This window comes from Marmota monax, unplaced genomic scaffold (genome assembly GCF_021218885.2).
Source record: "Marmota monax isolate L192 unplaced genomic scaffold, Marmota_monax_Labrador192_F-V1.1 WCK01_AAM20220418_F8-fsc00220, whole genome shotgun sequence".
NCBI classification, from domain to species: domain Eukaryota; kingdom Metazoa; phylum Chordata; class Mammalia; order Rodentia; family Sciuridae; genus Marmota; species Marmota monax.
In genome coordinates this window covers 468583-481790 of record NW_026693909.1, presented here as the reverse complement: position 1 = coordinate 481790, position 13208 = coordinate 468583, and the positions used below count along the sequence as shown (strand labels likewise).

Here is a 13208-nt window from a genome sequence, read left to right as displayed (position 1 = left end):
TGCTCAGCTCATGGCGACTGGGAAGTGGAAAGAGAGACCAGGGACAAGGTACAGTTCCCAAGGGCTGCTTTCTGTTGTGTATTTCTTCCAACCATACCCCAGTTGCATGGAGTTTTCACTGCCTCCCAGTAGACCTTTCAGAATATTAATACACCAAAATCCACTAATGATGTACTGATGTCAGAGCCTCAAGATCCAGTCACTTCCCCAAAGCCACACCTCTGGCCTTGGCTGCATTGGGGACCAAGCTTTTAAATCTTTGGGACAGTGCAGATCTAAACTATACTGCTAATCCCTTATTATTTTACAATTTTTTATTTAAAAGGGGATCAGAGATTTCATAGGTAACTGAGAGAACTCAAAAACAATTTTAGTGTATTTTGTTTGAATACATTGATATGGAGAAATAAGCTGAGCATGTTGGTGCACATCTGTAATCCCAGCAGCTCAGGAGGCTGAGATGGGAGGCTTTCGAGCTCAAAGTCAGCCTCAGCAACTCAGTGAGGCCTTGTCTCTAATAAAATACAAAAAGGCCCTGGGGATGTGGCTCAGCGATTATTTGCTCCTGGGTTCAATTCCCGGTACAGGGGGGAAAATACATGAGTACCTACATAATCACAATCCAAATAAATAGGTCATTGTTGACATACAAGTACAGGAAATGGCACCATTAACCCAGGTGTGCCTGTCACATTATCATACTTTGTTGATTTTGCATCTGCATGGAAACTTGCCAAAGTATACTCTGTAAAGAAAAGCGTGCCTGTCATTCATATATATATATATATATATATATTCATATATATATATATATATATATAAGAGAGAGAGAGAGAGTGAGTGTTAGTAGTGGCATCCCCTTTCTCCACAGAAAAGTCTTAACTGGGCTTTTCCAGAAATCTTCACCATGGTTGATTTTAAGACTATCAGCAAAAGAGTCTCTACAAAAGAGTTCAGTGTAGAGAAACTTTCTATTTTTGTGTTGCCCTGTTTTACTTGGCCATTGGCCGGGAAGAAATCAGCACTCCAGGTGCTGGACACCCTCTTACTAGTTTTTCACAAACATGTATCCAGTATAGTAGTTTATAGAAATGTGTAAACAAGTCCTCTGGCCTTGAGCTGGGCTTCACAGAGATGTCCACATTTCTAAGATAAGAGAAGTTACCAATTGGGCTCCATGGTAACAGCTGGTAGGGGGGAGGAAAGAGAGGGGAGAAGAGGCTCTCCCCTTCTCAGGTGTTGTCCTTGAAGGGCGAACTTGCCCAGAATAGTGAAAGAAAAAGCTGCTTTTATGTGAACTTCTACAGACTGTAAACTTCTGAGCCCCTCCCCTTAGATGCTGTGTATAAAATTCTGAAACTACCCGAACTCAGGGTTCAGGGGACTGATTGATTATGGTAAAAGCTGTGCCCCCTGAACCTGGCTGCAGCCAAATAAAACTGTTTCCTGATCTCTTCGGTGCCTTGCCTTGTCTGTTCCTATAACAATATAGCTGGTGAGGGGTGTTTTGTTTTGTCTTTGTAGTGCTGGGGATGGAACCTAGGGCCTTGCACATGCTAGGCAAGTGCTCTACCACTGAGCTGCACTCCAGCCCTGTGAATTTTTATAGACAGGAGTGGTTACTCATGCAATCAGAAACCAGATCAAGAAATAGATAACTACAAGGATTATGGATAGCTTTTAAATGTATTTCATGGCTTATAAATGTAGAAGGTCACTTTTTTTAAAAAAAGATAGAACTTTTTAATATTTATTTTTTAGTTTTCGGTGGACACAACATCTTTATTTTTTTAATTTTATGTGGTGCTGAGGATCGAACCTAGCGCCTCACGCATGGCGTTACCGCTTGAGCCATATCCCCAGCCCAGAAGGTCACTCTTAGATTATGACACAGAGATACTGCTGTCACTTTTGGGATAGGGCTGGGCATCAGTGTCTAGTGATGGCCAGCACAGAGGAGAGCAAACATTCTGTGGGCAGGTGTCCTGACCACACCAGCCCTCATTTGAAATCCCATAGTGTGTCCCTGGATCCTGTGCTTTGGAGATAGCTACTCCTCGGTGTCAGTCCTCCTGTTCTTAATTGGAAACACTGGGCTCAGTGCAAACAAGAACGTCCTCCCATGGTCTGTGAACGTTGTGCTGAGTAGCATGGAGGGGGAGATCCTGTTGGGAAAAGCTAAAGTGAGCAGCAGTAGACCACATAGGCCACCTGAGGACCCATGGCTGTCCACACAGAGCTGGCAGCTTGGCCTTTCCCTCTTGTCACTGTGCACAGTGCAGAGGCCTCTGTCCAGTGTAGACAGGTAAGGAGTGTGTGTTCTGCTGGTCAAGGGTGGCTCTCTGCAAAATTTCAGGATGGACAAGGAATAAACAATACAGTAGACAGCATTTGCCCATCTGGAGAAAAGAACCGACGTACGTACGTGTGTGTGTGTGGGGTGGGGGAGAGACATACACACACAGGGGACTGAACCCAGGGCCTAGGGCATGCTAGAAAGCACTTTACCACTGAACTACATCCCCGTTTAAAAATTATTAATTTTAGCTGAGGATGGTGGCACTCCTCTGTAATCCTAGTGACTTTGGAGGCTGAAGCCAGGCTCAGCAAATTAGTGATACCCTCTCTCTTACTGATCAAGCATGGCTATGACAAAGATGACCAAACCCAGACTGTCTTCTGCTCTGCTGTTCTCACAGCCATCCAGTTTGTTTTGCTAAACATTCAGTGATGAGTGAGATCTTGCTCTCCCACGTTTTTAGGCCTGGGGGTGATGGTTCAAATCTTCTGCTGGGGATTAAGAGGCTGTGACAGCTGGGCACACTGGCACATGCCTGTAATCCCAGCAGCTTGGGATGCTAAGGCAGGAGCATCACCAGTTCACGTCAACCTGGACAATTTAGTGAGATCCTGTTTCAAAATCAAATAAAAAGACTGGGCATGTGACTCAGTGGACAGAGTGTGGCTAGCATGTTCAAGGCCCTGGGTTCAGTCTTCAACACCACAGAGAAGAAGAATCAGTATTAAGGTACTCAGTTGTGGCTTTCCTGATGTTTTGGTCATATCATTTGCATATTCTTTTTTTTTTAATTTGTTTCTTAGTTGTACTTGGATACAATACCTTTATTTTATTTATTTATTTATATGTGGTGCTGAGGATCGAACCCAGGGCCTTGCATGTGCTAGGCAAGTGCTCTACAGCTGAGCCACAACCCCAGCTCCCTGATTTGTGTATTCTAATTACCGTTTTAATATATAATATTGGGCACGTTTTCATTGAATGAATGGCTACTGAGGGCCTGCTTTATATGTGGCAGTGAGTTTTCTAGGCCAGGACTTTGCCCTAATGGAGCTTACATCCTGTTGGGGGACAGCCCACCTATCTATCCACCCATAGAAACAGGCTGACAGGGCCAGGGAATGTGCTGGGCTGTCAAGGAGTTGAGGAACAAGGGGAGTAGAGGTGAGTCACAAGGGCTGACCCAGAGTAGTAGTAGCCCCTGGGGACTTGGGGGGAGGGAGTACTGCCGAGGTTGGTAGAAGAGGCTGGTTTCCCTCTGGGCCCTCTGTGTCTGTGAATCCTTACCATGTGTACTTACATTACTGGTTGAGAGACTGGTTACTGGGTGCACAGAGACCTCAAGGCCTGAGCACAGGGCAGGCGCTGGTTGGGGATGCCCAGGCCCTGGGATGCTAGACAGATCACTCTCTCTGGTGGGACCTGTCCCGTGGCTGCACTGTGGGTGTCAGCAGCATCCCTGCCTGGCCTTATGCAGCATCACTGGGAGTGAACTCACCTCCTGAGAATCTCCTAGCAGGTGATCTGGGTGGAGGTGTGGCAGCTGGTGAGTTTAGGTGAACACAGGCTCCCCCCCCCCACCACCCTCTTTTTTTTGTTTGTCCCACACCCATGGTACTAGGGAAGGAACTGGGGTCTTTGTATTTTATTTAGAGACAGGGTTTCACATGCTAGGCGAGTACTCTACCGCTGAACCACAACCCCAGCCCTGCATAGGGCCTTCTTAAGTTGCTGAGGCTGACCTCAAACTTGGGATCCTCCTACCTCAGCCTCCCGAGCCACTAGGATTAAGGTGTGAGCCACCATGCCTGGCTGCATGAGTTCTTTTTTGATGTGTCTCCCATTCTGTCTGTCATCCTGTCACATGTCCCACACGCAGGTATATGAGCTGTTTCTGCGATCCCAGTACAGTAGTAGGCTCTGCCACACAGTGGCCTTCCTGGTGCTGCCCCTCTGAGTCACATGCCCTACCCTCTGATGCCTGTGCTTTTGTGCTTGTGTCTGTGATTTTATCGTATTGAGTATGTCATGTGAGCCATGGAAATTGGCTTTTTCCACTGAGCAAATGCCCTCAAGATCCACGTGAATTTCACTGAGCTCCTCTCCTGTTGAAGGACATTTGGGTGGTTTTCATGTTTTGGTTATTACAAACAAACATGCCATGCGTGTTTGTAGGTTTCTGTGTGAACATGTTATCTTTTCAGGGTAGATGCCCAAGAGCGCAGTTGCCTGGTTTTATTATACTGTATGTTTAAACTCACTTTCAGAGTGGCTGTACCATTTTATGTGCCTCCAGCAACATAGGAGAGGTATTTCTCTACATCTTCATCCATGAGCGGTGCTGTCAGACTTCTTAGCTTTACCTGTTCTCACAGGTGTATGGTGGTGTCTTGAGTTTATTACCTTATCATTGTTGTTGATATTATTATTGTATGTAGTATTAAGGATTGAACCCAGGGTTGCTCTACCACTGTGCTTTTTTTGGGGGGGGGATTGAGGATTGAACTCAGGGGCACTCACTTACTGAGCCACATCCCCAGCCTTATTTTGCATTTTATTTAAAGACAGGGTCTCACTGAGTTGCTTAGTGCCTCACTTTTGCTGAGGCTGGCTTTGAACTCGTGATCTTCCTGTCTCAGCCTCCTGAGCCACTGGGATTATAGTTATGTGTCACCGTTCCTAGCTGCCCTTTTTGTTTTTTATTTTAAGATAGGGTCTCACTAAGTTTCCAGGGTTGTCTTTGAACTTGTGATCCCCCTGGCTCAGCCTCCCTAGTCTCGGAGATCACGGTGTGGCCATCAAACCTGGCTGCTCTAGGATCGTGGTTTGCATTGGCTCCAGTGGCTCATGATGTTGAACATCCTTTTCTGTTTATTTCCACTTTTATGTTAGCTTAGCTTATGTGTCTGGTGAAGTCTTTTGCTTCTGTTGTAGCTGGGGTTTTGTTTTCTTTTGTCAACTTCAGAGAGCTTTTTATATCATCTGGACAAGAGTCCTTGTTGAACTATGATTTGGGAGCATCTTCTGGAAGGCAGGAGGGAGCATGTTCTTCTGTTTTCACAGGGGCTTTGGCAGAGCAGCTGCGTGTAATTGCACCCTAGATGGTGGGTGTGTTTTATAGTGGGAGCAGACAGCGTTAGTTGGTGGGTCGCGCTGGCTTCTGCTCTGTGGCCTGAGCATATGAGGGTGCTATTCATGGCTGAGGGAGCCCTGTTTAAGTCCCAGTGTTGGTGTAGGTGGAGGCTTTGGGACGGTGGAGGAGATGTGGAGGCTGGAAAGGGGGCTTGGAGGCATTTGGTTGTGTGTGGATGGAGCTCAAGATCTGAGGCCTTGGATGAGCTCCCCAGAAGTGAGCACAGAGAATGTGGAATCCAGTGTAAGCCTGGGCATTGGACTTGGGGGCCTATGAAGAAGGAAGGTCCAGTAAGAAGTGAGAAGCCCTTAGAAGGCAGGAATCTGACAGTGTGGTGTCCTGGAGCCCAAGAAGGGGCTGCTGCTTCATCAGGTTCTGCTCTGTCCTGGTGCACCTCCCAAGGGAAAGAAAGGGAAAAGACCCCTTGGTCAGTTGAGAGGAGGGAGGGTCACCCAGTCTCTTAGGCTTCCACAGCAGAATACCAAATTGTGTAATTTTTAAGGAACAGAAATGGATTTGGCTGATTCTGCAGGGGGAGAGTACAGGAGTGCGTGCTGGCATTGGGTGAGCACCTTTCTGTTGTCATGACCTAGCAGTAGGGACTCTTGAGTACATCAGAGACAAGACAGAAATCTGGCCAGACCCCTCCTTCCCGTGGTGACAGCATTAAGTCGTCTGAAGGGCAGAGCTCATGTCCTGGTCACCTTTTAGCAATGCTCCATGGAAGTTATGCCTCACCATGAGCCTGGAGGGCACCTTTGAATCCTGGTGGGAGAAAAGTGAGTACTGCCCTTCTTAATCCAAGCAGAGATGTCACCTTGAAGATGTCATTGGGAGTAGAAGGGACCTGTGACCTCTGCTGGACCTTTCTGGTCAGTCACCCAGTAGGACGAGTGGTAGGCAAAGCTGGGCTCCACACTGGGGTGGATACTCAGAAGCTGAGCCAAGCTCCACATTTGTAGACGTACAGTAGGGTGCTGTGTAACTGGCTCAGAGCTGAGACTCAAGGGCTGTGAGAGTCTGTAGGACTGTTTTGAATCTTATTCTTGGGAGGGATCTGGCTTGCACCACTTGTCACAGGTAGGAAACTGAATTGGAGTGGAGCAGAGGGCTCAGTTGCAAGCCTGTCCCGCAATTCAAGGTCTCTAGCTCTTGTTTATTCAGTAAAGAAATAATAGGATTTTTTTTCTTTCTTTTTGGTGGTACCAGGGGATACAACACCTAGGGCATGGCAAATGCTAGGTAAGCACTTTACCGCTCTCAGCCCTTTATACATTTTTGTTCTGTGGTAGGGTCTTGCTAAGTTTCCCAGGCTGGCCCTGAACTTGCATTCCCTTCCCTCAGCCTCCTGAGCATCCGGGATTACAGGTGTGGCTACCACAGCTGGTTGGTTTGTCTTTGTTTGGCTGGGCTGGGGGCATGGGGGATGTCTGTAAATTGGGGGTTGAACCCTGGAACGTGTAACCACTGAGCAACATCCCCAGCCCTTTTTTTTTTTTTGTATGTGTGTTTTTATTTGAGACAGGGTCTCACTAAGTTGCTTAAGGTCTTGCTAAATTGCTGAGGCTAGCCTTGAACTTGCCTAAGCCTTGTGAGCCACGGGATTATAGGCATGTACTACACCATGCTTGGCTGGTTTTTCTTTCTTAAATAAAATCATCACACAATTATTGATGACTTAGTGACCCAGATATACTTGTATGTACTTGTATGCTTATTTTAGTTTTTTTGTTATATCCACTGGTTAATTAATTTGTTTATTTGTTCATTTATTCTTTCATTCATTTATTTATTTTTTGCTGTTTTGTTATTGTTACTTACAGTGCTGGGATAGAACCCAGGGCCTTATTCATGCTAGGTAAATGTTCTACCATTGAGTTGTTTCCTCAGATCCAAGTTTTTATTTTAAATCTGCTATAAGATCTAAAACATATTTGCATACTTTTTTTTTAAAGAGAGAGAGAATTTTTTAATATTTATTTTTTAGTTTTCGGGGGGCATAACATCTTTATTTATATGTGGTGCTGATGATTGAACCCAGCGCAGCGCGCATGACAGGTGAGCGCACTACCGCTTGAGCCACATCCCTAGCCCTTGCATACTCTTTTTAAAAATATTTTTAGTTGTAGATGGACCCAATACCTTTATTTTATTTATTTATTTTTATGTGGCCCTGGAGGATTGAATCCAGTCCCTCAAATGTGTTAGGCAAGTCCTCTACCCCTGAGCTCCTGAGCTGTAACCCAGCCCTGCACACTTTTTTTTTTTTGGTACTAGGGATTGAACCCAGGGGCACTCAACCACCAAGCCACATCTCCAGCGCTTTTTTATATTCTATTTAGAGACAGGGTCTCACTGAGTTGCTTAATGCCTCAGTAAATTGCTGAGGCTGGCTTTGAACTCTCAATCCTCTTGCCTCAGCCTCCCAAGCAGCTGGGATTACAAGCATGCACCACCACATCTGGCTGCACACTTATTTTTAAAGAGCAGTGCAATCTAAGTTTTTCAGGCCTACACTTTTAATTGTCCCATTTGGCTGATACCACTGGTGTCTCAAGAAATACCTCACTTGCTTAAGAGATGCGTAAACATGGTGAGCTTCAAAGTGGGGAGGTGTGTGTCCTTGCCTGCAGTGTTTTTGGGATGCTCATGGACTCTGGTGGGAGCAGACAGGCACTGACCATTGACCTTTCTTTTCCAGGTGCACATTCAGGTTTCCGAGCACAAACATCAAGATAACGTTCACAGCCCTGTCCAGCGAAAAAAGGGAGAAGCAGGAGGCTCCCGAGTCCCCGGTGAAGCCTGTGCAGCCACATATCTCGCCCCTGACCATCAACATTCCAGACACCATGGCCCACCTCATCAGCCCCCTCCCTTCCCCCACGGGCACCATCAGGTAGGGCAGGGACTGGTGGGTGGGTGCTTGTGGGTCCCAGCATGACATCTCCCTTCCCTGCAGGTGACTTAAGCAGAGAAGGATATTCTGAGGGTTTTTAAAATAGTTGAGTTTTAGGACAGTGCTTTCAGTTTCTGCATTATAAAAATGCAATTCCCACATGTCCCTTATTTTTACTTATGGATTCTTTTTTTTTTTTAAATTTTTTAGTTGTTGATAGAAGTTTTTTAATTTTTTTAATTTTTAGTTGGATTTGTGGTATTGGTGTAAAGTTCAGGGTTTAATCTGAATGTTTAGTTTCCTAGTTTGTTACGGTTTCATATATTCTGAAAGCTTGTACTTTGATTTTGGCCATGTTGAGGTAACCAGGTGTTCATTGTGAAGTTCTGAGAGACTGGGCCCCCTCAGCTGCAGAGGATAGCGCTCTTAAGCACGGCCATGCTGGCTTTCACAGGCAGAACCTGTGACTAGTGCAATGCTGTTAGCTTCATGCAGAGCGTGCAGAGGGGACTGACTGAGGACTGTCTTTGTGCTGCTCTTGGAGCGTGTTAGGTTGTAGCGCATCGTGTGCGTGAGACTGGGCCAGCCTGCTACATTCTGCTGGTTCTCAAGTGGAGTGGAAGCCAGGCAGCTCAGGAGGCTGAGGCAGGAGGATCAAAGTTCAAGGCCAGCTTCAGTAGCTTAGAGAGACCCTGTCTCAAAATAAAATTAAAAGCACGTCTAGGTTCAGTCCCCAGGAGGGGAAGGAAAGAAGGGAACAGAAAAGGCGATCTACAGAATGGGAGAAATACATGCAAATTATATCTGATAAGAGGTTAATAGCCATAATAATATAAAGAACCCTGTTGAAAAGTTGACCAAAGGATTTCTCAAGAAGACACACTGATGTCAGTGAGTGCACTGGAAGACAGTCAGTACCACTCATCAGCAGATGTGCAAGTCACAGCTGCGGCCAGACCCTTATGCCCAGGCCACTGTCCAGGGGCAGCACTGTGGCCTGAAGGCACTGCCTTCTCTTTCCACCTTGTGGGACCTGTTCATGACCAAATGAACTAATTGGAACTGTGTGGCAGGTAGGCCGAAGCCCCCGAGCCTGCTGCTGAGCACTGTGGTGGGAACAGTGGTTCTGAAGGCCGCAGGCCGCAGGTTATGGCAAGCTGGACGGCAGCCTTGGATCTGAAGTCAGTCCTGACTCGGCTCTCTCAGTCCCTCCCATCGTCATTGTGTCCCTTGCTTGTCCTGGCACATCCTGCACATTTGCGCTTCCTCAGCTAAGCCCTTGGTGGCTCTTCAGCTCCTGCACCTGCACTCCTAAAGGGGCCTGGTCTTGAGACTGTAGTGTACGTACCAGGGGAACAGGCTTCCTCTTCCTGCTCCCTTGTCAGACTTCCTGACAGGGTAGGCACATGTGCTGGGCACCCACAGAACTTTGAGGTGCCACCAAAGTGTGGCAACAAGACCCTCCCTGTTCCTTCTCCCTTTTTTCTGCCTTTTCTGGATCTTCTTTTCCAGTGTTTCTCAAAGTGAGTGTTAGGTTTCTTGGTTAATTTTTTCCCAGAAATCTAAATGGTTGCAATGTTTGTCTTTTTCCCCAAACACCTCTGTAACTGAAGGGTTTTGGGGAGAGCCATCTTGGCATCATGCCATTTCAGCAGCTCATTCTTTTCACATAATTTAAGTGGTAACTGCAGAATGAGCATGGCCCAAAGGCACTGCTGCTTCTCGACTGTCCCAGCGCACACAGCCTGTGGTCAGCATGGAGCCCAGGCGTGGGTCCCACTACCCACCTTGTGGGGAAAGTGCCATGTGCTCTTGCTGGTCAGCCCATATTCTGGACTAGCTGGGCTGTGGCCCTGCCCTTAACAGTGTTATCTGTTGTGCCCTACTTCAATTCACCATGTACTCTGTGTCCCTAGACCCACCGTGTGTCATTTGGGTTCTTGGTAAGTTCTAGAAGAGCCTCAGTTTCTTCACTGGTGAAGATTGGGCCACTGCCCCCAGAGAATTTGTCTTAGAGCTTCACAGGATGACAACACAGAATATCCATGTTGCTTCTTGAGTGATCTAAGTTGCACAAAGAATTGTTGATTCTGATACAGAGGTTTCTCTCAATTCTCAAAAGTTTTTGTGTTTTTCTTTCCCTGACCTCAGAGCCAGCTATTTATTTATTTATTTATTTATTTATTGGGTACTGGGGATTCAAATCAAGGGCACTCAACCACTGAGCCACATCCCCAGACCTATTTTGTATTTTATTCACAGACAGGGTCTCACTGAGTTGCTTAGTGCTAGCCTCCCAAGCCACTGGGATTGTAGGCGTGCACCACTGTGCCCAGCTTAGAGCCACTTATTGAAGCATAGCATATGTACTCTTTCGTAGGCTAAAGGAACCTTTTCTCTTCCACAGTGCTGCAAACTCCTGCCCATCTAGTCCTCGGGGAGCCGGGTCTTCAGGGTACAAAATGGGCCGTGTGATACCATCTGACCTCAGCTTAATGGCTGACAACTCACAGCCAGAAAATGAAAAGGAAGCCTCAGGTGGAGACAGTCCAAAGGTAAGTGTCTTGTAGCCCGTCTTGCAGCTGGGCCGGGGGGTGGAGTGGGTGGGGGGGCATTGTGTACCACTGTCCTGAGCGTGGCTCATGGTGCAGTGATGCGGGCTGATTCTGTGAGCGATTCTCAGTGTTGGCTGAGGCTCTGTCATTGGCATCTGAGGTCCTGGTGCTCACAGCTCATAGCGCAGTGCTTTAAGAGGCGGGTGGCATTCTAGCTGAGGCAGGCTCACAGACAGCCTGGGAGGGTGCATCTGTCCCTATGTGGACAACGCAGTTGATGACCACACTGTGACCCTGCGTGTTTTTATCCTTCAAAGATTTGTCTAAAGGAAAGAGACAGAAGTTGGTATAAAACAGAAAATTGAAACCACAATGAATGCCCTAGGGGAACAGTGACTAAGATCTGGTGGCCCAGTCAGAGGCATGTGAAATATTTATCAATGGGGACGTGCTTTTGATGTAGAGCTAGGTGAAGAATACAGTACAGACTGCATGGTGATGCTTCACGTACGCATCTGTACCATGTGCTGTGTTTGTGTGGAGGGACGTGGCACAGCCCTGGGCGTGAGTGAACCACAGCTGTGTACAAAGTGCACACAACAGCCTTCTCTGGTTCGGAACTCTGCCAGCCACAGCAGAAGTGGGGTGCCAAGGAAGCCAGCTGAGTCCAGGCTTTTCCACCTCACGTGGCTATACTGGTGCTCACCCTACAAAATCTGTTTAGCCAACGTGTGTGTTGTGAACAGCATTTTCAATAAAAATGTTGACAAATGTGTCTAAGAAGCTGTCAAGGAAACACGGCAGCATAAGCAGTGACAGGTTTTGCCTTGTGTCCACACCCAGTGCTGCGAGGACTCCAACTGAGCCACTTCTCAGCTAAGGGTCCTCACTGCACCTGGCCCTCTCCAGTGTGCTCCTGTAGGAGGTCAGGCAGAGCCAGGCGAGGCCTGAGTGCTCAGGCGATGTTAGCCAGCACAAGTAAGACATGGGGGCTTTTGGATGCTGGGGTTTTGGATGGTTTTTCTGTTTGGAGAAAGGCAGCAAGAACCCTGGTGCCCACTACCAGCTCCAGGATGCAGCCTGCCCCTTCTGAGACACCAAGTCCTGGTTTAGGTTTATCCTGAAACAGTGTCAGCTATAAACTTGGTATGAGTACTGTCATCTTGAATGTATTCTTTTGCAAACTGTTTTTTTTTTTTTTAATATATATATATATATATATATATGTATTTTTTTTTAATATTTATTTTTTGGTGTAGATGGACACAACACATGCCTTTATTTTTATGTGGTGCTGAGGATCGAACCTGGGTCCCACCCATGCTAGGCGAGCGCTCTACTGCTGAGCCACAATCCCAGCCCATATCTATCTATCTATCTATCTATCTATCTGTTTATCTATCTATCTATCTATATATATATTTAGTTATAGATGGACACAATATCTTTATTTTATTTATTTATTTTTATGTGGTGCTGAGAATCGACCCCAGTGCCCCATGCATGCAAGGCAAGAGCTCTACCACTGAGCCACAACCCCAGCCCCTACAAACTGGTTTTTTATTTGCCTGCTTTGCTGTTTACTGTGCTGGTGTGTACGTTTTCCAGAAGTTCAGACAAAGCCTGGGAACTTTCCCTTCAACTTGTGCTGTTGCAAGTGGATGTGATTTTGGTCCTGGGCATTGAACTCAGGCACACAACCACTGAGCCACATCCTCAGCCCTGTGTTGTATTTTATTTAGAGACAGGGTCTCACTGAGTTGTTTTAGCGCCTCACTTTTTGCTGAGGCTGGCTTTGAATTTGTGATCCTCCTGTTTCAGCCTCCCTGAGCTGCTGGGATTGCAGGTGAGTGCCACCGCGCCTGGCCGCAAGTGGAATTTTGAGTTGTCACAGTGATAAGGGCCACCAGGGCCCTGAGAGACCCAGGACCATGGATGCAGTCTCTGCCTGAGCTGCCTCAGACCTGGAGTTGGAAACCTGCCTCTGGGTCCTTCATACTCACGTCCTGTGCAACTGGCTGACGTGTGCTGGGCAGTTCTTCCCTGAGAGCTTGGCACTTCCTGTTGGGATGGGCACCTGGGGCTCCCCTTAGATCTGCCCCTCCCACTCCCACTGGCTTGCTCTTTACCACAGGGCAAAGGTTCAGGTCACATGTCACTGAGCTTGAGCAGCTTTGCCCTGTTTTACTGGTTTTCCTTTGTTTTTGCCACTTGGAAAGAGAGAGTGTGTGTCTGTGTGAGAGAGATTTTAATCTTTTCATGCCACTCTATACTTTTGTATTTCTTTCCTACATGTTTTTCAAATTTTATTACTTTTTAATATCA

General features: G+C 46.9%; 1 protein-coding gene across 2 annotated transcripts in view; it reads left to right on the top strand.

Moving 5' to 3' along the window:
- The window catches only part of Foxk2 (forkhead box K2), a 61182-nt gene that overhangs the window by 31590 nt on the left and 16384 nt on the right, over window positions 1-13208 (top strand). For both annotated transcript variants that reach the window (XM_046463146.1, XM_058585227.1), the window contains exons 2-3: window positions 8134-8328; window positions 10736-10883. In XM_046463146.1, the coding sequence (XP_046319102.1) occupies window positions 8134-8328; window positions 10736-10883 (343 nt within the window). The remainder of the gene's footprint in view (window positions 1-8133; window positions 8329-10735; window positions 10884-13208) is intronic.